Consider the following 26,545-nt stretch of genomic DNA (forward strand, 5'->3'; position numbering starts at 1 on the left):
TGAAATAAGTATCAGATACAGTACAGAAAAGAAACAGTTTATTCCAGTTCTCTGCTTTAAATGTGTATTGCCCATATTTTGTGTCTTTGAGTGAACTGAGCTTTGACAACAGGGAAACTGTAAGTGCATCTATTTCAATCACCAAACTTGAATTGGTAAAGCATGATTATAGAATACTGAAAACATTGTTAGGGGTTCTTTTAGGGCCCTAAATCTTAAGACTTTGAATGAATCTTAGACTTTTAAAGCAAAAATCATTAAAGCACTTTGAATGTGAAGCTAGGTATTAGGCTGAACTGAACATATAGCAGGTGCTCTGCCAGACTTAGAAAGTACAAAAAGTGCAGCTTACACATAAAACTACTATTATCTGCTAACACTGGCCTGAACACTGCAATTGCCAGAGGAAGTCAGGAAACAAATCCAGACATGAATGACCATTCCAGTGCACTGCTGTGACTGCAGAGGTCACACACACATTTAAACCACAATGTTTGAAAGCTGGGATGAAAGTAGAAAAAGAACACTTAAAATTCTTCAGTTTAAAATGTTCTACAACAAAAGAAGTTTACAAGTAGTACAGTTCTATCTCTTTCAGCTTGGCTGAAGTCACTGCAACTTCAGGCACCCATCCTTGGCTACTGAACCTGCTGCCAGCCTTGCTTTTAGGTAGCCATATCCCATATGAACAGCAGGGACTCAAACAGTATTCAGTGAGAACATCTAGCACAGTTAGCCTGCAGATAGCTTTCCTTATAGACAACCCCTCATCCACAAAGTTTACCCACAATTTAACATGCTTACTCTACACAGGTAACGTTACTTTAAAAATACATTTTCCTGAAAATGTTTGTCAGTATTTGAGGTACAGAATGTGAGGCTGAACTGTAGCAGTTTCTTGCTACCCTGGAGCATCTAAAGTATTACGGAAGGTTGTCACAGTAGAAATTCAGAAACTAACAGCTGTTCTTACTATACTTGTAAACTCTGCAGAACAGCAGCAAATTTAATATTTAGAGCATTCTAGACGATCAAAGGGATTAAGGCATTTTATTTTTAAACTTGCATTAAAGAGATGCCCAAATTCACCAGGACACCAGGTTCACCAAGATGAACCAAGATTGCTTTGGCAATCAATTGAAAAGTTCCTAATCATTCACTAATGTCATCATTTCATATTCAAAGATGCACTAACAAGTTTCAAGACTGTCTCTCTTAGGTGTCTAATCAGTCTGTTTTCCATTAAAATTAGGAATCCCTGTGTATTCAACACCAAAACTGTCTCTCCAGGTCTCTAATAATTTTTTTTTTCATCATTATTATTACTATTCTTTTTTAAGCTAAACCCGGAAGTCTAGACAAGTGTTTTCATGCTGATATGCAGAGCTTGCCCTTCTGCAATACAGGAGATGTCCTCCTTTTCAGGACAGAAGTCCTGCAGCCATGAGACTGTAATAGCTCCAGAGTGATCTGATTACTTGGTAACGAAGAACTTCCTTGATGAAAAAGCTCTTGCTACATGCAGACCTGTCAATTTAGGTTAAGAGCAATAAAGTGTAAAGACATGCTCAAGTTTCATAGACTCAACTTCTAATTATTAATAAGAGATTTGTTGCGTTGGCAGGAGTCAGAACAGCCTCATCTAGTTGGATGCATGAACACATAAATCAGGCTGTTGGCTGAACTGTTCACCAAGGAACAACCCCCCCCCCCCACCCCTGTCTGTAATCACAGAGTATCTGCTGGCACAGTAATACAGGACCTGGCATCACAGGAGTTACATTAGGCTCAGCCCTGTTGCAACATCAGGAGACTATTTTCAACTAGGGCTTTTAATTTTCATCAGTTGTCTTGGGTAACAGGTGAGCACTTGAAAGGAAAACCCTTTCTCTCACTTAGTTCAGTCACACACAAGCAAGCACTTCCAGGAACTGAAACAAGATGCTCTGTGCTGGCCAACAGCAATGTAAGAACAAGAACTGCTTTGGATACATGCTGAGCAGCAGCTTGCTGCTTGTTTTCCTGCAATTATTCTTCGTACTTGAGAATACAAAAAAATAACAACTGTCACCATGGAAGTGTGATGTTCAATTCAAACACGTTTATGTGCAAGAAGTTCATATATATACATATAGACAGACACCTCATAAGACAATATGGACATGAATATGAACCAGTTCACACAGACAAGTTGCAAGAAGACCCTTAGCACTTAAGTACCAAACAAAATGAAAGCTTTGTTGAACACCCTACCATAAGTTTCAGGAGGGTTATAATTGCAACCAAAACTGTAAAAAATGTGACTTTTTAATTTTAAAAAACTCAAAAGAGCTGATATTTGGAAAGATATTATTTCCCTGGATGATGATAATGGAGAATGCAGGAGAAAGATCCAGATGCACAAGTGTGGAGGCTTACTACAGGAGTTACCTCCTTCTATCCAGTCACTAAGTCACAAGTCACCCACAAACTCCAATTGTCAGAACTTTGCAAGCCAAGTAAGACCCTTTCCTCTATATTGGAAAAAAAGAGGTCAGGAAACAAGCAAAGTAGCTGACATCACACAGGCCATCAGAGAGGAAAGACTTTTGCCACAGGCAATGACTTAGTAACACTCTCAAGTTCAACTACCAAGTAAACATATTTCTCAAAAATAAAGGTGTCACCCAGAATCATCATCAATGTACAAACAAATTCCAACTCAAGAATGCTTCAACTCAAGGACTACCAAATTTAATCTTACAAACAAAAAATACATTGATTACTCATCTATGTCCCTCTGGACAGAGCAGTTTTCAAAGATACAGCTGAAAGGAACTGTTACAAAAAATCGTAAGTATTTTATATGCCACTGAAAAAGGTTTTATTACAAATACCAAAATGGCTATTTCTGTATAGGAAATAAATTTGATTTTGCTTTCTTGTACTGGCCCATAGCTCCCATTTCCCCTTTGCTGCACTAGCAGTTATCATTGCACAGAGATGCTTCCAAGCCCTCAGAGAGAGGCTGGCGCTTCACTAGCAAGGAGTTAGGGCAGCCATGAGGAGTTCCATTTTATACACAAAGTTACGCCCTTCCATTTTATTCCACTGCACTTCCTTGAATGGCCCCCGGAGATGATTCCACTTGCTGTCCTGAAGGACATCGCCCTTGGGGAGATCCTTGCACTGACTCCGTGGAAACTGAACCATGACTTTGCTGCCGCTTTCTGGACCGTTACGTACTGTGGCAAAAGGAGAAATTTCAATGAGCATTTTTACACTGTATGAATTCCTCATACTAAATATTCTTGTGTATTCTATATTTTATTCCTACTCAATTCCAAACATGCTGAAAGCAAACAAGGGAAATTCCTTTCTTTTTCTAAGCTTTTTCTCTGGATTTTCTGTCTTGTTTCCCACTTCTCTACGATTTTGTTGCTTTAGCACTGCATGTTTTTGCTTAGATCAAGACAGAGAAACTTTTAATAAACCCCAAAATGAACACCTTACGAATACATTTCTCTTTCCCCAATGATGCCAGGAAGGGCAAAGGCTTCATTGCTCATTCTTTCCTTGGATGTACTCCCTGCTGTTCTGTTGAAAAATGTATTGTTTCTATTTATCTCAAATAGATAGGATCTACATCACTAGGCAGATACTTTTAATCACAAAATTCCGTGAGACTTGTGGAGGGGTGGTGCTGCTTTGTTGTCTTGGATGGGTGTGTTTTCATGTTGGGAAGTGGTATGTGTTGGCTTTTTAAATAAATAGAGAAGTACCACCTAGCTTTTCCCTTATTTACCAAGCTAACCTTCTATGAAGAGATGACTATCAGGCTGATTGAACATAATTTCTCTTTCATAAATTAATGCCAACTACTCCCCATCACCACATTCTCCACAGTACGTTTGGAAAATTCTTCTGAGACTACTTTTTTCCTCCTCATCTTCCCAGATGCAATGAGGCTGATCAGACTGTAGTTCCCCACATTTTCCTTCTTGAATATAGGATGTAACATTTGCCTTCTTCCAGTCCTCAGGAACCCTTCCTGAGCCTGGCCTTTTAGTGATGATCATGATTAGCCTTGCAGTGACATCAATCAACTCCCTCAGCAGTCATCCACCTGGTCCCATGAACTGTGTATGTCTAAGTCTGTTCAAAGGTTCTCTAACCTGGTCTTCCACTAAGGCTGAAATAAAAATTTCCCAAGGGTGTCACAGTCTGAAGAGCAGTCTTAAGACCAAAGCAAAGAAGGTACTCAATACCTTGGCCTCCTCCATGTCCTGTGCCACCAGGTACTCTCTGTTTAACAGCAGTCCCACATTTTTCCTAATCTTTCCTGTGCTGCTGACATACCTGTTGAAGCTCTTCTCACTGCCCTATACATCCCCATCAGATTCCTATCCTGTCCTTAGCTTTCCTATTGTATCCTTAGCTTTCCTATCCTTACCAATGCATGCTTGGATAGTCTCTCTATATCCCTCCCAAGTCAACTACTTATAATCTCTTGAAGCTTTCTTCCTATGTCCTAAGTTCAGTCATGAGCTCCTTGTTCATACACACAAGTCTTCTGTCACCACTGCTTAACTTCCTGAACATTAGGAATCACCATTCTTGAGCTTGAAAGAGATGACCCTTGAAAACAATAATCAAATAGCACTCCTGGACCCCTCTTCTTTCTATCCCATAGGATTCTTTCAAAAAGATCCCTAAAGAGACCAAACTCTGTTCTCCCTAAGTTTGGACTTGTGATCCTGTTGTTTATCTTGTTCCCTTCTCTCAGGATCCTGATGGTTTCTGTAATCTCTTTTTTCTATGTTAATAATAATACATGCAATTAATTATATATATTTATATATTATATAAACATTTTTATATATAGTATAATATTTATACATTTAAATAATGTACTCATATAATACATACTATAGAATATATATATATATATATATATATATAATTTTCCATGGTAACTATAAGAAATATTTTCAAGCCTGTGTAAATTATATCAGGTTTATATTAACTGGCTTCCTGGGCAAGGTGTTGATTCTATTTAGATATCAACTCCTTACACAAAAGGTAGTATCTAGACTTTTAGAGCATAGTATCAATTGATAGAAAAATATTCTACGAACACTCTCAGAAAGATGTGACTTCTATTTGCAAAAAGAAACACTACCTGAAATGGCGTAGTCTCCGTTTGGTGATGCTACAGTTATTGCTGATGCATTGCCAATGCTCTCCACCGGCCCCAGACCAACATGATTACTGAAACTCAGCACATGCCATCCCATAACTTTTGCAAGCTGCTGAACTGCATGTACTTGGTGTTGTGACATCTGAAACATAACAAGAGGTTTGTTTTCTGTTCAATATTTGCAGACCACAGAAAGAATTGCTTATGGGGTTTAGCAAGCCTGTTTCCTGTACAATAGTTATTTATAAAAGTGACTTTAAGTTCTCTACTTTGAGGAACTTTTCTTTACGTGATGGTAGAGCTTTGTGTTATTTCAATTTAGACTAGTAACCTCACATTCAGAGAAGACCACTCTATTATGCAGTTAAATTAATTTTTCATAGGTACATGCACTTAGCCATTTTATTTAAGTATTGCTTTCAATTTATGTCTCAAAAAAATTATTTGTGAACAATCCTGTCTTTCAATAGGAACAAGACTTCTGCTGTAAAATATATAAAAATATGAGAAAATATTACCAGAGAATATTCAGAAAAAAAAGTTGAGGTTCTCACATGCATGATTATCTCCATTAATGCTCAAGTGTAAGCACTGAGCTCTAACAACTTAGGAGCTTAAATGCTACTGTTTTCCTGTATCATGACTTAACCCTTGTTACAAGAATGTGTCCAGCACTGTTCAGCAGTTCTCTGTGAACAAGTCTGACAACACTTGACCAAAAAGACATGACCTCAGCAGAATCTGTTTTGACTTGTTTCCTCTGTCATGGAGTTTTATATAACTGCAACAGGCCAACCACTGTTATTAAAGACCTGTATTTTGACTATTTATAATGCATAGTGGGGAGATTGTTACTTCTGAATAAAACCAGCAAGTTACTCAAAGCAATTAAGGAAACAGAGTTCATTCAAGTATCAGCTGATTTAGTAACGACAGATGCTAAGTGAGCATTAACAGACAATGTTGAAATGACAGTAATTGTGGGTTCATTAAGAACTTGGCTACAGTAAATTTCATATATAGAATACCTTATTGTCTGCTAGGATTACCACTGACTTGTTTCTCCCCATAATGAGCAGCATAAAGGAATGCATTTTAAATGGGAGGGAAAAATTACTATGACTACTGACCCTGCTAAGAAATGGCAATATATTTTAGTAACAGTTGCTAAAGACTCTACATAAACATAGTGAAAATTCAGTCATCCAGCTTCCCCTCTTCACTATCTTAATTTGAACTTTTAAATATTTTCTACATAGATAAAACTAACATAGATTCTAACTCCTTCTGTTTCTCAAACATCACAAGAAAGGGAAGAATAACATACGTGAGTCTACCTGAGATAAAAGGAAATCCTGCAGTTCTTGCTCTTGATGGGACAATGTAATAACTCTTCCATCTCTATGCACAACTCTGATTTGTTCAACTCCAATGTTCAGCTGCAGTTGAATGGATCTTTGAAGACAAGATCCATATTTATTTAAAATGCATTAGAACACTTAAGAAAACAGGAAACTAAGAACACAGAATTCCACCCAGTCATTGAAAAAAATTCTTAAGACAGATGGTGCGAAGCCTGCAGAATGTGACAACAGCTCTAAACATTCCAGCTTCATCAATCAGCACAACAGCTTCCTCTGTATGGCAGGTGACATTTTCTGTGGCATGCTCTCAGACCTGGCCTACCATTTGTTCAGGTCAAGGAAACATCACCTGCCTGCCTGCCCCAGTGCCCAAGTTTCATCCCAGTTGTGCAGTGGAAAATGGTGTGTTCAATGCTACAGACAAGAGTTGGACAGTGCTTGTACTCCGGAACCAAGACTGAAAATACACCAATGACTGCAGGTTGCCCCACACTGTGGTCACAGCCAGAGAGCACTGCTCCAAATGGAAAAAAAACACTGCTGATGCATTAATGAATTCACGGCTGGTCAGTCTGCAGGCATTTATTTCTGAACCACGAAATCTCATATTTCGGTAACAACTGAAATAATTATCGCATGAATTACGTGAGTTCCACATTTCAGTACCTATGCAACCAAGCTAGGACTGAGCACAGATCAGCTTTCCATGACCAGACTGGAAGTTTAGAATCCAGCACATCAAATGATATTTTGAATTCAGTCATCTCTACACAAAGTAAATCCCCTGCCACATGTCCACTCTCATCTTAAATTTCTTCTTTGAAAAGAAACTGTACTTATTAAAGATGTACTAAGTAACTTCATTAAGGGGTAAAGTGGGTGAAGCTTTCTTAAGGTGACTGTTCACCCCACAGTCAAGTCAGAAAAACAAACACACACAAATAATGGACTCCTCCTCATCTGTCTGAAGAGACTCTAAACCTTTAAAGTGCAATGTGAATACATGCTGCCTTCATTTCATGCTTCTACAACTGAAAGGACATGCATTCTCATACTTACTTGCATATCTGCTCATATCCTTGAGAAGTTATTAGAACTTTAACACTGGATTCATAAACATCATTGATATTGGACCAGTGAGCTTGAATCTGAGGATCCTCAATACGACTCGCCAGACTGTCAATGGTTCGAGCAGTTCTAGAAGATAAAGCCATATTCCACACACAATAATCCAGGCACTTTGTGCTGTTATCTTGCTTACAGGAAGCAAGGAGGTTATTAGATTTAACAGAAACATGTGGATCAAAATTCTATTTCAGCACTGTTCTGCTGTGTATGAAGTACACTTGTTTATTCTGTACATTTCTTATACATTCTCCAGCAGTACTGAAGCGGTATTACTCAGTACCAGCTACTGCACTGCAAAGAACACTAAAAAAGGATTTATGCAGTTTGAGATAAGTAGGGACAATTATCAGCAGCTTATGTTGCCACTTCACAGAGATCTCAAAGAAATCTGGTATTTTTTCTTTTAACTAGCTGAACCTTGTTTGCTTGTATTTTTTCGTAATTTTTGGTTCTTAGTACTTACAAAAAAAGACTGTATTAACTATGAAGGAAACAGCAGCTAGTTTTAGGAACACTTAAAACAGATCAATTGTATTCTACACAATGGTACATGTTACTGTAACAAGAGTATCTTGTCACCCACCTTCGTCTCAAAAAGATATGCTTTGCTTGTTTTATGATCTTTTCCAGAAGTCCTTCATTCGACTGTAAAGAACTGATTTCATTTTTATCAAAAGCCTGGGGCCCTGCAAGTCTCATTCTCTTATGGCCGAAAGGTGCACTAGCTGGATGTGGCATCACTGTCGAGCTCAAGGTTTGCTTATGACACTACAACAACCAACAGATGTTATAAAAGAAATGGACCAAATAACATATCTGCAAGAAATACTATGTATAATACAGTATGTTGCTTCACATCAGGTGTTTTGAATGTACATACTTTCAAAAAGTGCAACTTTTTATCAACCTGACAGCACTCTAAAGACAGTTTTTCATATTCTACTCCCCCCATTTATAGATGTCTTTCAAACCTTATAGAAAGTAATTAAAAAAAAGTGTTAGCTAACAAAACTTTGGTAGCAGGGCAGTAGCTCCTACTAAGTCTTCTTTATATACATCTATGGAGACAGAAAGAATGGTCACTTAAAAATAAAGGAAGCATTTTAGATGAAAAAAAGTGAAGTACAAAAAGTTTTAGCAACCTGTCCAAAGGAAAGAATGGAAATCCACAGGAAAGGTGGGCACTGAGCCAAAGCTTCATGAACCCTCAATCGGTGTTTAAAATACTGGACTGTTGCACATGACTGCATGACTTGCAGAGCCATGCTCCAAGAAGGTGAACACTCTCTGGAACATGGCTTCAATTCTACTTAAAGATGCAAACCTCTGCTTCTTTCGTGAGGAGACACAACCTTAACCTCGTACCCCAAGTTATTCTGCTAGATTATAAAATGCTGAAGCAGAGGAGTGGACCTTAAAATAAACAAAGGTATTGCGGCAATTGATTGTTCTTTCATGAGGGTACGGCCTGACCAGACGTTCACTGACAGTGCTTGGTAAGCACTATTAGACACAACAAAAAAAGGCAGAACGGATGAACTCTACTGGAAAAGCTTTGCATGGCTTTTCTGAAGTGAGCAGCCAGGTCTGAGGTTAAGTGAAGAACCAGCACTGCATGAAAGCATTAACTGGAACTCCCAAACCACCCACACCCATGGAAACCAAGCAGTAGGCTGCCTTCCACAAATGGATAGAGAAGGACTGGCCTCTAGTGGCACTCGGCTGTTATATCAGCACCACACACTAGGCAGAAGGCTGAACAAAGCCCAAAAAATCTTCAGTGCTTCAGCCATAGATGCAGTACCTCTCTGATAAGTTGATGCAAATTATGTTCCAGAACATAGAGATGATCCTCTGGATTCTGTTTTTCAGAAGCAGCCTTTTGTGACTTTTTATCATTGGAAGAGTGACACAGAGAAATAGACAACTGCAAACCTGTACAGAGTAGATGGAAAAAAAATATTTTAAAAAATGAGCATTGATAATTCTCAAGGTTGCTACTGAGAACTGCTTTTCTTCATGTTTTATACTCAGTATAAACTCAGTATTATATTTGTATATAATATGTAAATATTATTTTTATTATTAGTTATTATATTTATACTCCATAGTTTAACAACAGATATCCACTGTATCAGAGAAAAATCAAAAGAATGATGGTAGAGAGCAAAGTACTAATGGCACATAAAACTTGATATTCACTGAAGCATTGACAGGCCAACTGTGAACTCACCAGGTGCATTTCACATCAATTTCTATTACTAAATCCCACACAAAAAGAGAAGTTTCCAGGACCCCAAAGAAGGAGTGATTAACCATCATACACATTTTAAGCAATCCAGAAATACATTCTTTGCATGGTACAATCAGTTGCATACCCCTTGTAAGAAGAGAGGATTCATCACCAGCCCTGAGCCACATTTATGGTGTTTAATTATTCTCACTGAAGAGCATTTGCTTTTGTTCTTCTGAGGACCCATAAATTCAAGTCTTAAATTTCTTTTTGTATGCAATCCAGGAGCAATGACTTATGCAAAGCTCCAAACTGCCACATGCACATGGCATTACAGCTGACAGTTTTAAGTGCTGACAAAAAACAAAACCACAAAGGAAAACAGAGTACATTAGAAACCACTGTGCATTAGTTGAAATTCTGTTTTTCAAAACCTTTGAAAATCAAGGAATTTGTTTTTTGTAAGGACTGCATATTTAAAAAGGTGATATCAATTACTATTTAAGCAAATAATTGTAGGATAAGAAAAAAGCTTGAAAAGCTTCCTACCTGGGAAAGGCTGGGAGATTATCTGATTTTTCACTACAATGTGAGGAATCTGTGATTTAATTTGAACAGCTTCTCGTGACAGCTGGGCAAAAATTTCTTTACATAGAAGAACATTCTGTGCAGTCTCCAACTTTGTCTGCCAATGTGCAGAACCTGAAAAGTATAAATCGATATCTGCAGGAGGGAAAGAGAAGCCACCTTTTTGTTCAGATGGCAGATACTATGCAGTAGCCAGGTGTGATCACTAAGATAAAGCAGTCAGTACCTTATACCCAAATTGAATATTATCAGAATTTTATCTCAGTTAAGCAAGCACTTTAAGGTAAAACTAGAAATAATTTTGATTAAATTTTACATATATGTATATTGTGAAGTGCAATACTCTTATGGAAGAGTGTATTACACTCTTCCATGCCTTTTGCAAACTCTCCTTATGAACTTCTGCTCCTTCAGTTGTAAGCTACTTTCAATGATACTTCTGGTTTTATTAAATTAACTCTATGATGAACTACCCAATAATGTTCAGTGCATGTATGTGCTTTCACAGGGTTTATAGGCCCAAAATTCTTGGGAGATTCTGGAGTGAGTAAGCACACAAGCTGTATAATGTACCCTCAATACCATACAAAACACCTCACAGCACAGCATGTCTATGTTCAGGACAGCACCAGCATCTATATCACAGACAACTATGAAATAAAATCTTGCCAGTTTATTTCTACCTTTAAAGTGTAAAGGATGGCTTTTCAATCCAAAAGTTTAAATACTGGCACATATTAAATGAATCAATGTACTTACTATCTGCCAGGTGAGCTGTTGGTACATAACACACAAACCACCAACAGTTCTAGATCCAGATAAAACATATGAGCAATAGACACAAATGATTAATGATAACTCTGAACTTTGGGCAGAGTTAAAAGTAAACAATCATTACCTCAACTGAATTAATGGGATGTAACTGACTGAAACACAACACCTTGGTTTGATTTCAGTTATGGGCTCAAACTTTTAATGTCTAATAAATGGGGTTCCAGAATACTCAAAATACAACCCTAATACTTTTGTTTCAGAACTGAATAAACACATACGAAAAACTGAAGAGGCATGCTTTGAAAGCAAGATTTCCAAAGCCCAAGCAGCAGCCAAACAGAAAATTTCAGTTTACATAAGGGAGGTCTTATTCACTCTTCTTTCCAGCTGTATGCTGAAATTTTCAAACAAGCATCATATGCAAACTTATTCCTTGAGAACACATTCATATAACATATAAGCTATACCTGGTTTTGATTTTGGCAAGGGTCTTTTAAAGAGATTGACTGTCCCGAGGTCACCAATGTCTGGTGCTTGTTTTTGAATAGAAACCTAGGAAAGAGAGAACAGTATTTAATGTTTGTTCTTTGTTGCAGGCATGCAAATCTGAAACAAAACTCCACTGGGATATTAAGGTTTCTCTGACAAACCTTGATGTATGCTGATCCCTCTAAATCACTTGGAATTTGAACATCCAAAGGACAGTAATCCTCAGGTATCTTTTTATCCAGGTCAATGTCAGTGTTCTTTATTACCTCAAATGTGCCATGATGAAGAAAAAGGGAGCCTGAGTAAAGAAGAACAAAGACATACACATTAAATATGAAGTGCAAATATTCTGCAAATAAAGAAGTTTATATCTCTGTTTTGGAAGAATATGTATTTTTGAGTCTCCAAATCTTCAGAGCTGCACTTGACTCAAATTTCTTAATGACATCTTAAAAAAACCCAGGTAAATTAGAAAGCTTATGGCATTGCATTAGCATCTCAGTCCTCCACCATGCAATGTGTAATATTTCACAGTAAGTTAACACAGCGTATTTAATAATTAGGGGGGGAAGCCAAGAGTTTTTCAAAATTGAGTCATATGTGAAAGGAAGGAGAAAAAAAGAGATTTGGTTAAAAAAAAGACAAAAGTAAATTTTTAAAGTTTTGCAAGCAGGTAGTTAAAGGTACAACATCCCTTATTGATTTAAGGGAATTCTGATGATGTTTGTCTAGAAGTTGTAAAACTATGACCATGTTCTGACAGTAAAAGGTAACTCTGTAGCCAGTCATTCAGGGACTGATAAAAGCAGATAGCCACATCTGTACTAGCTTACACCTTTTTCATCCAGTTCATGTAGTTCAGGGTAAATCAGCTAAAAATAATACATAACCTGGGGTACAGTTAAAGCCTTTTCATGAACAAATCTAAATTTGTCCGTCCTCTCCCTCACCAGTGGAGTCCTGTTCTGATGCCTGCTCTGTACCTATATCCTAAATTCTGTGTGACTCTATATTCACTTTGTCACTCCGTAATGGCCCCTAGAACCCTGGGCTGGTCACCCCCTTTAACTGTAATCCATGAATTAAGGCATATTCTCAGCATCACTTCTCAACTGTAGGAATAATAGCAGTAATGATCTACCTTCAACATCACTCTTTAGTCACATGGTTTAGTTTTACCTGGTGTGAATTCTGGGGAGCAGGGAGTTAGACATCAAAAGCTTTTTGGGTGCCTTCTAATTTGAGATATTCTAGGATTTTCTGATCTTTGATTAAAAAAAATGTAACCCACTCTTCACTTTTTTAATGCTTTACACACTAAATGTAGATAAAAGCCAAGGATTTACAAAGTCTGCCTGTCAACTGATCAACTACATTGCAATGCAGTATTGTTTCTGGGAACAAATCCTTAGTAAAATACTACACACTGAGCCTTTAAAATCACTTTCTGGATTGAAGGTGGCAAGATATTTTCCCTGACACTAAAACAAGAGTTCTCCCTTTATAAACCTGTCTCATAAATATACAAAATTCAGACTGCAATTTTTATTACGAGATATTCCATCTCTTTTTCCAGTTACAAAAAGACAATTTCATAAAATATCCATTCTTGTGAAAAAGATCCTACTGTTTACCTGCACTTCTGTAGCTCAGATCACCAAGAATTTTATCTCCCACTTTTCTCAGCTTCCAGTGTTGTCTCAGTCTTAGCAGTTCAGAGTTGAAGTCTCTTTGGCGCTTATTTTCCTGATTTTCAGCAACTGATTTGGATAATCTTTCTGCACCTTTCAACAGGATCTGAGCTGCTCCAGCTAATGACTTCTTTTTTGAAATCAGCTGTAGAAACTGAGGATTCTAGTACCAACAACAACAAGATCATTTCACTTTAATTCACAAAGTATTATTATTACTATTATTATTATTATTATTACTACTACTACTATTACTATTATTTTTATTATTGTAAACTAACTGATCGTGATTGAAAAGTTGGTTTTGCCAGATATCCAGTAACTTATTCAGGATTACTTTCATATACCAGCATTATTCAGCTGGAAGTAGCATTTTGACTTAGAGCTTCAGCAAAGAGGCTTCTGAAATTGGCCTCAAGTCCCATTCCCAGCCTTACTCTGACGCTCAAAGCACTGCACTAACACATCAAAAGGATCATTTTGATAAATTTTGTACTGATCACACATAAAAAAAACAAACACTGGAATAAAATCTTTAGCATCAAGCCACACAAAGTGCTCAACTAGGTACAACTTACTTGTTTTGGAGGAAGGGGATCTTGCCCAACTGGATCTAATGTCATGAACTTTTTATCCTTCACAATGCTAAGAACGTCATACAACACACACATCTCAGTCAAAGCACTTCTTAAGTTGTTCCTCACTGAATCCCAAGGCCAGAGGGATGGCTGAAACTTTACCAATCCTAAAAATAAAACAAAGGACGGAAAAACAAAGGACTTTAAAAAGGTACGGTGTAAGACTCATTTTTAAACCACAGAGAGATCGTAACGGCACGAAATACAACACGATATCATATCTGCTGTGGTCCTTTCCCACTACGATTTACTGAGGCTCGGTCACGAATATTCTGACCTGCCCACCACGGGAACCCCTGGGGGAAGGCAGGCCCGGCCCAACCACCCGCGGAGCTGCAGGCCGGCACGGCCACGGTTCGCGGGCCTCCACCAGCTGCATCCCGGCGGGGGAGCTCGGGCTGGCGGCCCTTCTCACCTTCCTCATCCTCCGTCTCGCCCGGCTCGGCCCAGGCGCGGCCCGCCGAGCCCGGCTCGTCCTCCTCGGAGCCGGAGCCCTGGCTGAAGTCGATGCGCTGCGCCAGGCGCGCCAGGTTCTGGGACATGGAGAGCGGCTGGAGGTAGGTCTCGCTGCCATCCAGCCCCACCTCCTGCACCTGCTTCTCGCACGCCGACTCGATGCTGATGCGCACGGCCCGCACGCCCGCCATCTTGCAGCGACCCCCGCCCGCACTCGGCAGGGGGCGGGCCGGCGCCGGCGGGCCCGGCCGGGGGCGGGGCCAGAACCGGGCGGGCTCGGCCGTTTCCGGAGGCGCTCGCGAGGGAGTGAGACCAGTGCCGGGCGGGCTCGGCCATTTCCGGAGAGAACTCGGAAGGGGGCGGGGCTAGCGCCGAGTGGGCTCGGGTGCCTCCATAGGCGCTTGCCAGGGGGCGGGGCCGGCGCGGTGAGGGGACGGTGCCGAGTGCAGAAGCTCGGAGCTGCTGCCTTTTTCTTCTACGGCCTTATTTGTTGCCAAAAGTTCGTTTCATGTCCCATTCTAAACATAGTGTCACCTCTAGTTCCCTATCGTCAGCTGTGGCCACGCAGGAAGTTCAGCCAAAGAAAAGGAAAACATACAATAACATTGCCATTAAATTACCGTTTGACTTCTGTCGTAACTCCCAATGACACGGATGCTCCGAGTTCTGCCCTTTGACACAATTAAGTAGGCGGCAGCTAACAGTTCTCATATTTATTCTTAAATCTGGTAAGTGTGCATCATTGGAAGCATTACAAAAATCAGCATTTGTACTTGAGGAAGATTAAATCGGCCCGCGGGGCTCAGTCTCTCCCGACGAGGTGAGTCTCCTGGGGCCTGTCGATGCGGAAGAGCAGCTCGGCGGGCTGGAAGTAGCCCAGGTACTGCACGCTGTCCGGGCTGGTGTCCTGGTGGTAGTGCCCTCCTTCCCCGTGGTGGCTGAAACAGTGCGTGTGCTCCACACGCAGATCGAACCCCTGGCACCAGACAGAGGCCCGTCAACAAAGCTTGGCAACAGCATTTAAAAGTCACAGGAGAGCCTATCCTAATGCGTATTTTCACATGTCTCCAAACGTTAAGCAGTGAAAACTTGCAAGACACTTGTGAAACCAGTAAGACAAAAGAATTTAGAAACCCTGACAGGCCCAACTTTTGGTGTCAATCTGAGATCTCCTTTTTAACCTTACCCCCTTCCCCCCATTATTTGGAAATCCTCCCCTTTGCATTATTCCCAATGGAATCCCTACTGGAAATTAAACCTCTTTGCACTGAATTGCCACAAGCCCACGTGCTAAAGGGACTGTCTCCTCCAATTTTGAGAGACAGCTTAGATGAATTTGGGAAGAACAGTGACTAAAATAACAACTAATATCCTAAACCATGATATCAACATCACCAGTTTTATGTAATATTGAATAGGTGGTGTTCATAGGGACCTTCACAAATCATATATTCTAACCACCCTGTCATGGGTTGGGACATCTTCCATTCAACCAGCTTGCTCAAAGCCCCATCTAACCTGGCCTTGAACACTTCCACGGATGGGGGAGTCAGATCTTCTCTGGGCAACCTGTTCCACTGTCTTTTCCCACTTAACCTAAAAATTTTTTTCCATATATCCAGTCTAAATCTGTTCTCTTTTAAAACTGTTGCCTCTTCTCTTGTCACTACATGAACTGGTAAGAAGTTTCTCTCCATCTTTCCTAAAAGCCTCCTTTAAGTACTGGAAGGCTGCAATAAGGTCTTTCTGGAGCCTTTTCTTTTCCAGGCTGAACAATGTCAGCTTCCAGTCTCTCTTCATAGGAAGATGTACTCCAACCCTCTGCTGATTTTCATGGCCCTCCTTGGGCCCTGCTCTAACAGGTTCACATCTTTCTTGGGACCCCAAAGCTACATGCAGCACTCCAGGCGGGGTCTCATCAGGGAAAGAACCACCTTGCTTGACCTGGCCACACCTGGTTTGACATAGCCCAGGACAGGATCAGTTTTCTGGGCTGCAAGGGGATACAGATGAATAGCGCTATGGCATTAGAATGCCATTGTCTTCTGCTCTCTGTAGTGACACTCAAACATTTCCAAAACCACAGGCCTATCCAAGTGCTGTTGAGTTTGCAGTGCATGCAGACAGGAGAAACCCAGAGGCATCCACCACGTAAGTTGCATTGGTTCTGCTGGTGGACGCAATCACACCCTTTAACATATTTAAACCTATGGTATGTCCCACTTACCTCTGGAAAAACGTTTTTGTATTACTTATGACTGCATTTATAAAATAGTCATTTTCATCTATGGTTTTCTGGTTACTTTTAAACAAATAGTTTTCCTAATTATGAACACTAAAGGTTTTTGAAACCAGAATGGTTTTGATCCTAAATTATTTGGTGTTGAGTTTGGTGCTTGTGAAAGATGCTAGGTAAGTTTCCAGCATGAGGCTTTGCAGACTTCAGTTTACATCAGGAACAGGACACATGCTTCATGTCCTTTGACACAGCATTAGCAGAGGGAGTTCTTATGAAAACGAACTACATAAACATGTGGCTGAACCACCTTCCATGCTCTTGACATTTCTCCCAGTGTGGCCAGCAGTGAATGTAAATGTTACTGTTGGCTTTAGGATGCAAACACTTGCACACATGCAACTGGAACAGAACCATGAAGTTAATCCACTATGAACAACCACTAGGTTTCAGAACAGATTGACCTATCCTCAATTCAAACAATTTACAGAAATGAGAAACTTCTCAATCATTGCCCCTGCTCTGGAAGAGTCGAACACAATATATATATATACACTCCCATTCTAGAATGGAAAATCACATCCAAAATTCATTATAGGTCGCAGTCTATACTTAGAAATGAGAAAAAGAGACTCACCGGATCTCTGGAAACTATTACTGGCTGACAAATCAGTGGAGCCTTCATTTCAAAGAATTTGAGCCAGTTATTCACATCCTCATCAGTATTTAGGGGACAGGCAGAAAATTCTGGAGGCTAGAGCACAAATTAAAGCTTTTTAAGTTAAAGGAAGAACACTTGTATCAGGCTACTTTTTCTGAAGCAACTTTGCTTTTTTCCTCCCTACTATTCTGTTCATTTTCCTTCTTGACTGAAAGAAGCTCACCAGTGTCCATTACTCTGTTTCTGACAGAAACAGAAGCAACCAAAATACTGCATCTTTCATTGCACAGGTAGTGGGAGAACTACTGAAATGAGGATGCTCTTCCTCCTGGTACATTTTAGAAGCTCTGTTATTTAAAAAAAGTTTAATACTTCTTATAAGTATCATCTGAGTTCATGTATTTCATTTCAATTCAGTTTAGAATAGTTCTCCAGTTCTTTAGCTGCACACAGATTTCAAAAGATGATGGCATTAATGCCAACTAAAATAGAATTACTAGTTTTCTAATACTGATTTTGTAATGTCAACTCCTTAATACAGTGCTCATCCTAATAGTTTATGCATCCATTTAAAAATACAAAACAAAATGAAGCAACTGAGATGTTACACCCTGATTTATACTTCTGTTTACATGCATTGAGAACAACGTACCATGATGTGAATCTTTGCTTTCCCCTTCTGAATGATAAACGTACCACCCATCCCAACTGGCTTTTCTCCATAGTGTTTCTCTAAAGTTTGTCTCAGACAGGACACAAAGTTAAGCTCCCCGGTTCTTCCACTGGCTTTCACTTCAATGACCTGGAAGATAAAAGTCAGTTTGTCACTGCTGTCTCCTGCTGCAGTAGTCTGAGAAGGTCTATGAAAGCTGCTCTGAAATTCTCCCAAGCTGATAACCCAAGATCACTTTTTGAAAAGATAAGCCTCCATGAAAGTGCTGCTGCACTTCCATCTTTCCAGTATGTGACCATCTCTCTTTACCTTAGCTCTGTTCAATGCTAGCTTTGCCTGTAAAGGGAGCTGGGCAGCAAGAGATTTACCCATACATGAGACAGTGACTTGCGCAACTCCCTTCTGTCCACCAGCTGCCTTCCACTCTGTCAGAAAGAAACACTGGGTAACAGAGGAGACTGTTCACTTTCCATGCAGCAGTCAGGTTTTTGACTGTTCTGCCAGCATCTCTTAGTGCTGGCTGTGTCAGGAGAAGCACTTGTGCAAAAAACTACCTAAGTGCCCATGTCTCATTTACACAAGTACATTGCACCATTACCTTTAGTCACTGCTAGTTTGGATTGGATTTAGATGAATGATTTATGATGGAAAAGTTTTAGTAAACTGATACCTATCCTGCAAAAATTCAAGTGCCTCTGTCTCCACTAATTCTTCCCCTCAATCACTGGCATCAGTTCCTGATTTTGGCATGTTTCTCTTATGGAATTACTACTTTACTATTATCACAGAACACTGCTAGGAGAAACATGAGTTTCCATTCAGTCACAAAACACTGCAAAGTCACCTTTGATCAAAGTACGTACTTTACCAGGTTGTCCCTCACTGGCATAAAGGTTGGCCAACAGTCCAAACTCACAATCAGTGTATTTACTGCTGTACTTCTCAAGCAGGCACCCTTTATCTGCAGGATTTATCTGAGCAACGTAGCTCCCATTTACAGCAGGCTTTTTTTCACTCTTGGTTTGAACAATAGGGATCAGCTGGGAAAAAGAACATATAAGAAAGAATAAGTCAATAAGAACATGTAAGAATCAGCCAAATTAACTGAACTCACATAAATGTGATTTAAGCTTTGGACCATGATCCCAAGAAAAAATCCACTTCATCACACAGCTCTGTCCCTCAGGATGAGGTCTGCACTGGTAAGAAAAATGCACTAATATTGTAATGTAATTGAAAGGTCCAGAAAACAGGTCTACTTTTTCTGAACAATTAAACATAATGTTATATAAAGATGCGGGCGAGCGGGCGGAAGGAAGGAATCTATAGTCTGCATGCAAGTGTTGGAATTCTATGCAATACTCTCTCAGTGTACAGTAACAACCACTATTGCAGTGGCCCAAATTTAATGCTGATATAGACTATCTCATCTGCCAATAAATCCATCAAAAGGAGACAGCAAGACCAAAGGTTTATGCTTGAAAAAACTGTGATTAACCAAAGTCTTCATAGGCAATAGTTTTTATCTCTTACCCCTCCTGCAGTTTATAATTTTCTATGTGGTATCTTTAAAATTCACAACAGTGAAACAAAGTCATCCAAGAAGGCAAAAGACCTGCAGTATTTCAAAGGCACTTACCAGTAAGTTTGCAAAGCATTTCTAAAACTTGGCATTAAAACCTCTGGTCAGGTCTATGTCAATCAGTTTCAAAACCCATGTTTCTTGCATGCTTCAAGGTAATCACATGCTTTCTGAAGAATTACAAGTTAAAAATTAATCTTTATTACCTCAGGAGTATGCACCTCAGTGGATGCCCCTCATCTCAATTCTTTCTGATGTATTTTATATGTTTGTGGTGTGAAAGTGTTTATTAAATACATTGTTGTAAACGGGGAATACCCAGCATGATACTGCTCTACGGTTATGATACTTCCATGAATTCATTGAGAACCATCACGCTTACATACTGACCTCAGCATTTATTCCAAGAACTTTGGATGAAACAGCTCCAGCTCCAAGAATGAAAGCTCCAGGCAGTTCTATGTCCTTTGCAACTGTATTTAGATCATAAACCTGCAAAAGAAAAACAATATTTCCATGCCTGGAAGTACCCAAGTCTAGCCTGGATGGGGCCCTGAGCAACCTGACCTAGTGGGTGGCATCCCTGCTCACCACAGGAGGGGTTGAAACTAGCTTATCTCTAAAGTCTCTTCCAACCCAAACCAATCTATGATTTTGGTGTGGTGCTCTGATCTGCAATTGTCATTCTGTTCACTATAGTCCTGGAGGCATTTAGTTCACAACACCCACCCTCATTAAAATTCTGATAATTAGGTTGAACATGGCTTCTGAACACAACATTTAGTAGTAAGAAATTTGGTAGATGTCCATTTGTTTGCTAAAAGATAGATTCTACCTTTATGTTCCCTGCTCATTTTATTCAAAGACTAAAATACTATTCTTAGTAGATACAACATCAAAATCTGTCTCATTAAACACTGAAAAGTGTCTTTCACAAGTGTAGAATCCTAGTATCTCCTAGTTCTTAGTTTTGTTTATTTCTTTTCTTTTGACAAATGTATTAAACCCCACAGCTACAGGGAAAAACTCACTTTTTCTTTCTGTGCAATAGGTATGAGGTAAGGAACACCTCCCACATCTGCTATCCTAGGCTTTCCGCAGATTCCTGGAAAAATACAGCCAATTAGCTTAATAAAATCTTTTTTCCAATAATCTTCAATAAGCAAGCATTCTAGCCCACCAAAGAACTCCTTCCTGAAACTTCTCAAAAACTTCTCAAAGCCTTGAGAACACTATTTCCCTAGCATGCACATGCTTAAAGTGTTGAACTATTAAGAAGTCCAAGGCCTAAAATTATTCACAGTAGGATTTAATGCTATGCAACGTGTTGTAAATAACATTCTCTAAGCACAAAAAAAAATTGCCAGAGTGGACAACACCTTCCATTTACCAGTTCTCCAGTAATGCCCTCACCACACAGTAGGGACCTCTGCTGGGACTGCACTTGCAAAATTTTAGGAAGGCTGAAAGCTGTCTCAGGACAATTCATCCCACTTATTTGGATATGTACTTTAAGAAGGAATGAATAACCTCCTGGAGGGGTTTCTTTCCCATTGATGCCAGAGGGAACTCAGATGACATGTCTGTCTTCCAGACAGCTAGTGTCAAAGAAGATGAATCCCATTCAGAATAAAAGTTTCACTGACATACATGAATGCCAGGAATTTAAAAATTAATGGAAGCATAACTCCTTAGGTTCAGATAGTGATTGGCATGGCTCTAAGAAATTTCTTCATCTGAAAGATAACAACTTTATTTCAACACCTTTTCAGTACACTAAATAAAGCTTATGAAATAAGTAGGTATGAAATGATAGGTTAAGAAAAACATTTATGACAAGTACTTAGTAATACCGACTGCATACATCAACTAGGAAGCAAATCCAGAAATAAAATGTAGCTCTCCTCTCATGTATATTCTTTACCTGAAAAACATTTTAAGCTCTCTCAGCATCGTTAGAGGATCAAAACTAAGCAGAACCGGAGAAGTCTTAGTGGAAGACAGGAATATTAGGTTACCTTTAGCGGGAAAGTTGAAGGGCTCCTTAGTCAGATCAGGACAGTCTACAACAGAGACTTGAGCATCAGCAAAGTTCTCTTTAAGCCCTTTCTGCAAAACTGTAATAAATAATAATAATAAATTATTGACAATGGAAAGAGTCTGACAAGTTTCTAACAACAATAAACCTATCTGTTCGGGTTTTATTTCTGCAAGATACATTACTTATGCTTACCCTAAGTAACTCCATTGATTTAAATGTCTGCAGGTATTGTTACATTACTCTGAGCTTCAGACAGGAGCAAAAGTTAGTTCAGATAATTGTTTGCCACATTAATTAAAATAAAAAAAATTTTCATTGAAATACATTGACTGACTGCTCCAAGTAGCACTAGGAGCAGCACAATGTGAAGTAAAATGGGTAAACTTCAATCACATTCAACAGTGGGTTTGTTTCTAAGAGCAGACAATTATAATCACAGTCAAGTATGACGTGAGAGCAAAGGAGGAAGCAAGATTTAGCTGAGGCAACAATCAGTTCTTTACATTAACCAGACGTTTTTCAATAGCTTGACTGTAATCTCAAAACGTCTCTGCTGTCTGGAAATTTCTACTGCCATGGGATACTGCCTATCCATGTTTATGCTCTTGTGGAGATTTTCTGACAAGTGGCACTATCACAGCAAGACAGATAATGAATGGTGTTGGTGATAATGAACCAAATCTAAAAATTTTGATTTGCTTCATATCAATGCTTTTTAGGCTCAGAACTTGCAAAGTCACTCAAACAACAGGGAGGATTAGATGAGTGCATTGTTTGGAAACAATTTCCAAACCATTAGTGTGGCTTTGTCTTCATGTACACTGCTTCAAATAGTGTGTTGAAAGGTCCAGGTTCTTTCATGCCTGAGGGTCTGCTTAGACAAACACCTCAAACTAAAGAACAGAACATCCAGTCTGTGATCTCAAATCAGGTGGTTCCTTATTTATGCAGAAGACTTTGCTGTGCCTTTGCCTCCTCCACTTAGGATTTCAACCAGACCCTACTTCTCAAGATCAGATTTACCAAGCTGTTGACCAAAAGGGTCAGTAGCTGGTACTTGGTACATTTCTAAATACATCTCAGTACCTTCTCATAAGTGGACAAAGACATTAAAAGGGCACTCCTCAAATCACACCCAAAATCTGAACAGCAACACAATTCCCAGCTTACTAGAGATCCTCAGGACAGACGTTGACAAAAGGAAAATTCTGCTTTGTGATGAAATTTTGCTGATACTCTTTGAAGCTGTTCTACTGCAAGTACATGGTGTTCTCTGCAGAGCTTACAGGTCTACAGCAGCGCTGGCTTACTGCCCCAGTCTGGCTGGGTGAGAAAAGCACTGAGAACCACCCAGGGCACGGCTGGGACCACATGTTCTCTCCATACACAGAAATATCAAACTGACACACAGTCAGGAAAGTGACAAACTGAACTTGAGGATCAATCCGAAAGACAAAAAAACCTTAGTATATCTGCTGCAGGGGAGAGACTGCCAGAAGGAATAATGTCTTCCTATTAAGGCAAGAAAAGAGGCTGAACCCAGAAGCCCCCTCCAACCTCATCCATTCTGTTATTCCGAGCACATCTTGCAAATGCTTTAGAAAGAAGTGAAAGAAGATGTTTCCCGCAGCTCTGTTCTAATGTAATCACAAAAGGAGGAGCCAACTAGGTTCAAGCAAGAGGATCTGCCATGCTACACTGCATCTTGTCAGCTATTATTTTGAGCAGTCCTGAAAAAGAAAGAAATACTAGAGGGCAGAGGAGGACAGATGATTCTATATGTGTAAAGAAGTTTGCTGTGTAGTGGTTAAACTTTCACAACCTGCACAGAAATCTGCATATGCAGCAGTTTTAAAGGGATTGAGATACTGTCTGTGTGATTAAATATTTTGGGGGCTTGGGGGCAGAGTCATTGTTTCCTCTAAGAAAATCATCACATATAGAGAAGCAATGCTGTTCTTTACATCTCAATGTGCTAAAAGCAGGAATTCTGCATGTAGAGAGACTTTGGTATGAGGTTTAAGATAAGTTTGAAGAGTACATTACAAGTTTGTGTAAAGTCACATGTCACATTACTTACCCCCAGCAAGCTCCTCCAGACTTGGGACATGAAAAGCAAACCTTTCGACTTTGGCCATTTCCTAAACGGTGCTGATTTCTTCAGGTAAGAAGTGCAGTACTCTGCAGAGTGACTGCTCTGCCAACAAAGATAATAGTTGAACAATTTAAACATGCTCCTTTCAACACGTTAATTATTTTTTAATTTCACTCAAGAATACATATAAAAAATAGAACTGTAGTTCTGCCATCACATGAGAGACTGACAGTTTCAATAGTAATGTTAAATTTCTTATGCACTTTGGAAGAAGATGTGTCTGTCAGTGCTATAGCTGGCTCAGTGCATTACACATATTAGTCCTCAAGTTGACAACTGGGTGTAGGGAAAACACATCCTACGCTGAATACAGTTCAAGGGATCAGGAGATTTGGGTGTCTTTTTGTAAGCCTGGAGTCACAAGAAAGCTTTGAAAGAAACCTGAGCTTTTCTGAGCACAACAGCTGTCTCCTAAGGTCTTCCCAACCTTAATGTTTACTTTTCCAGCATTGGCTGTGGTGGACTTTCAACCCCAGCTATGACATGGTCTCCAATTGATTCTGGGCATGTGTTTCCCCTTCCAGAGAACAGGCTAGCAGCAAAATAGAAATCAACAAGCAAGTTCTGCAGTATCAGGCTCTGTATGGGTAGAGAGCCTCTAACAAAAAGTTTTGAACGAGAGTTTAAGAGCCCCTTCAAAAAAAAATGAGCTGTACTTCAGTCAGCCTTGCAACAGCAAAGCCAGCCAGAAGGGCAAGCTGCTAGCTCAAGGGAGAAACAACTGATTGTACACTACTAAAACTTAGCTGCAGCAATCATTAACTCCTTAGGCACATACTTGCTGCACACAGCAATGAAAAATAAAATGGGTCCCATTTACCCAGATCTCAGGTGTTAAAGGAAAAAGCCCAAATCCTAACTAAATTCCTAGACTTGAGTCTTTGTTAGGAAGGACTATGGTGTGAGACAGCTGCTTATGTATAGTTCTAGCTTCTGTTTTTAAAAATTCCTAACTTTTATGACTGTCATAAAATGTAACTGTCTTTACACCATCAGCCTCTTGAGTTTGCATAAAGGAAAAAAAAAAATAGGGAGAAAAAAAAAGAAATAAGAAGAGTGGGGAGATCATTGCAATCACTTAAATCTTTGACCTCAGCGCTCAGCCACCCGAAATTACTGCTGTAGCAAGGAGTAGAGAAGGGAAGAAAGACTGCAACCTGTGTATAGTAATTCTCGTCTTAGTTGGTGCTATCTATCTCCACGGTTGATTTCATCCCTTTTCTGGCTCTGGAGGAGAAAGTAGCACGATTTGGTGCCTCTGGTAGAAGCCTAATGTCAGGCGGAGTGAATCATACCTCAAGACTTTTAGTGTGCACCAAGAAAAGGAATAATTAGCCATAGGTAGAAAGTGAGAACATGGCTTTGTCAGCATTGTTTTAGACAATCCTCACCCCCTCAAGAACCTTCTGCCAGCACTCAACATATTGGTTGTCCTGAAACAGTCTGAGAAGACAAGCTAGAACTGCTGTTGTGCAAAAGGCAGAGACAAGACTTTTACAGTATTCAAATAAGTTAGCTCCCCATAATCAAGAAAGGAGGGAAAGACTGGAAAATTTGATATACCATAATAAACCAAATCTGATTGGTAGACAGTAGTTCTTACCAGGAAAGACACAAAAGGGTAGATCTATGGCCCACCACTGCAAATATTCACAGGGGAGTGAATTGTGTGGTGTGGGACAGAGAGAACCTGAGACAACAGCACACAATTAGTATCCATCACGGAGAGGTGCAGTGACACTGAATTGCTACAGAAGACTTCCAAAGAAAGAACACAAATGCTAAAGGGATGATAAAATTATTATAGATGTGGGATGGTGCAACTAGAATGGAGGCAAGTATGTAAAGACTTAAAAGTCTACCTTTGAAGTGGGAAGAGAACATCAGTGAGAGTAGCCAGGTGCCAGGAGAACGCAGATGAACTGCGAACCATTAGATTAATTATGTGTGTAGGGTGTCTATTATCAAAACCTGAACTGACATTAGCTTGGAGGGTTAAAGCCCGAGAGGAGAGGTTATATGCAGGCTAGACATGAGTTGGGGACGGGGGTGGTGGGGGAAGAAAAATGACAGAAAAAAATTGAAGATGGCAGTTGTGCGAGAGGAATTTAGCTGTGACACCAAGAAGAGCAAGACATCCACAAATGCGGAAGCTGTATTTTTCGCCTGGGTCGGTGCGAGGAGATGCCGTACAGGGCAGAGGAATGCTGCGGGGCAGCAGAAGCAAATGCTTGGGCGGCCGGGATTTGGGGAAGGGACGCGCAGGGTATTCACAGGCGTGCTAGGCGAGGCTGCGGTCCGCAGGGACAGAGAGCATCCCGGCAGGCAAAGGCAGCGAAGGGTACTGGCGGGAGGGAGCGCTAAAGCCGGCAGCACGCCTGGAATGGCTGTGAGGGGAAGGAAGGGGCTGTTCAGGCTGGAGCAACCAGCTCGGAGGAGCCTGGGCAGCGCGGGGAAGAACAAGCAGGACAGCAGGAACGGGAGCCTCTCACCAGGCGGGAAGTCGAGGGAAGCCGGGACCTGCCCGATCTCTGCCACACACCGACCGCCGCTATCGCCCGCCCGCACGTACCTGCCCTGCCGCCCGGCACTGGCGAGGCACAGCACGGCTCCGCTGGGCTCGGCACCGCCCCCGGGCGCGGCCGCCCCCCTGCCAC

The 26,545-nt window shown here is 40.3% G+C and overlaps 2 protein-coding genes across 6 annotated transcripts; both read right to left on the reverse strand.

The window, feature by feature from the left end:
* Nucleotides 1-2,711: 2,711 nt before the first annotated feature.
* Nucleotides 2,712-14,805, reverse strand: MED17 (mediator complex subunit 17). Its single transcript, XM_058849985.1, has 12 exons — nucleotides 14,500-14,805; nucleotides 14,025-14,191; nucleotides 13,390-13,609; nucleotides 11,917-12,053; nucleotides 11,734-11,818; nucleotides 10,454-10,606; nucleotides 9,476-9,606; nucleotides 8,255-8,439; nucleotides 7,603-7,740; nucleotides 6,517-6,634; nucleotides 5,162-5,321; nucleotides 2,712-3,224 (listed from the first exon to the last, which is right to left on the reverse strand). The coding sequence occupies exons 1-12, from the start codon at nucleotides 14,729-14,731 to the stop codon at nucleotides 3,019-3,021; spliced, it is 1,932 nt and encodes a 643-aa protein (XP_058705968.1). The 5' UTR covers nucleotides 14,732-14,805; the 3' UTR covers nucleotides 2,712-3,018.
* A 418-nt stretch (nucleotides 14,806-15,223) lies between these two features.
* On the reverse strand, nucleotides 15,224-26,530 carry C1H11orf54 (chromosome 1 C11orf54 homolog). 5 transcript variants are annotated; one of them, XM_058828358.1, is made up of 9 exons: nucleotides 26,461-26,530; nucleotides 23,814-23,930; nucleotides 21,711-21,809; nucleotides 20,724-20,797; nucleotides 20,083-20,184; nucleotides 18,974-19,150; nucleotides 18,090-18,239; nucleotides 17,414-17,530; nucleotides 15,224-15,516 (listed from the first exon to the last, which is right to left on the reverse strand). In XM_058828358.1, exons 2-9 carry the CDS (start codon nucleotides 23,869-23,871, stop codon nucleotides 15,343-15,345), a joined length of 951 nt encoding a protein of 316 aa, XP_058684341.1. In that variant the 5' UTR covers nucleotides 23,872-23,930; nucleotides 26,461-26,530; the 3' UTR covers nucleotides 15,224-15,342. The 5 variants fall into 5 exon arrangements, with proteins under 5 accessions (XP_058684341.1, XP_058684348.1, XP_058684359.1 ...); XM_058828365.1 differs by having other exon boundaries at nucleotides 26,381-26,504; XM_058828376.1 differs by having other exon boundaries at nucleotides 23,814-23,925; nucleotides 26,381-26,495.
* Between the last annotated feature and the right edge of the window lie 15 nt (nucleotides 26,531-26,545).

The sequence above is a fragment of the Poecile atricapillus genome, chromosome 1 (assembly GCF_030490865.1).
Source record: "Poecile atricapillus isolate bPoeAtr1 chromosome 1, bPoeAtr1.hap1, whole genome shotgun sequence".
NCBI classification, from domain to species: Eukaryota; Metazoa; Chordata; class Aves; order Passeriformes; family Paridae; genus Poecile; species Poecile atricapillus.

Excerpts from the sequence above, each read along its gene's own strand:
- MED17 (XM_058849985.1), bottom strand. The coding sequence starts at position 14,731 with ATGGCGGGCGTGCGGGCCGTGCGCATCAGCATCGAGTCGGCGTGCGAG. Across the intron at positions 11,819-11,916 it reads AGGGATCAGCATACATCAAG|GTTTCTATTCAAAAACAAGC; the intron begins GTTTGTCAGAGA and ends TCTCTTTCCTAG. Across the intron at positions 9,607-10,453 it reads AATCTCCCAGCCTTTCCCAG|GTTTGCAGTTGTCTATTTCT; the intron begins GTAGGAAGCTTT and ends TACTCTGTACAG.
- C1H11orf54 (XM_058828358.1), bottom strand. The coding sequence starts at position 23,871 with ATGGCCAAAGTCGAAAGGTTTGCTTTTCATGTCCCAAGTCTGGAGGAG. Across the intron at positions 19,151-20,082 it reads TTCTTGGAATAAATGCTGAG|CTGATCCCTATTGTTCAAAC; the intron begins GTCAGTATGTAA and ends TCTTTTTCCCAG. Across the intron at positions 15,517-17,413 it reads TAATAGTTTCCAGAGATCCG|GGGTTCGATCTGCGTGTGGA; the intron begins GTGAGTCTCTTT and ends GTCTGGTGCCAG.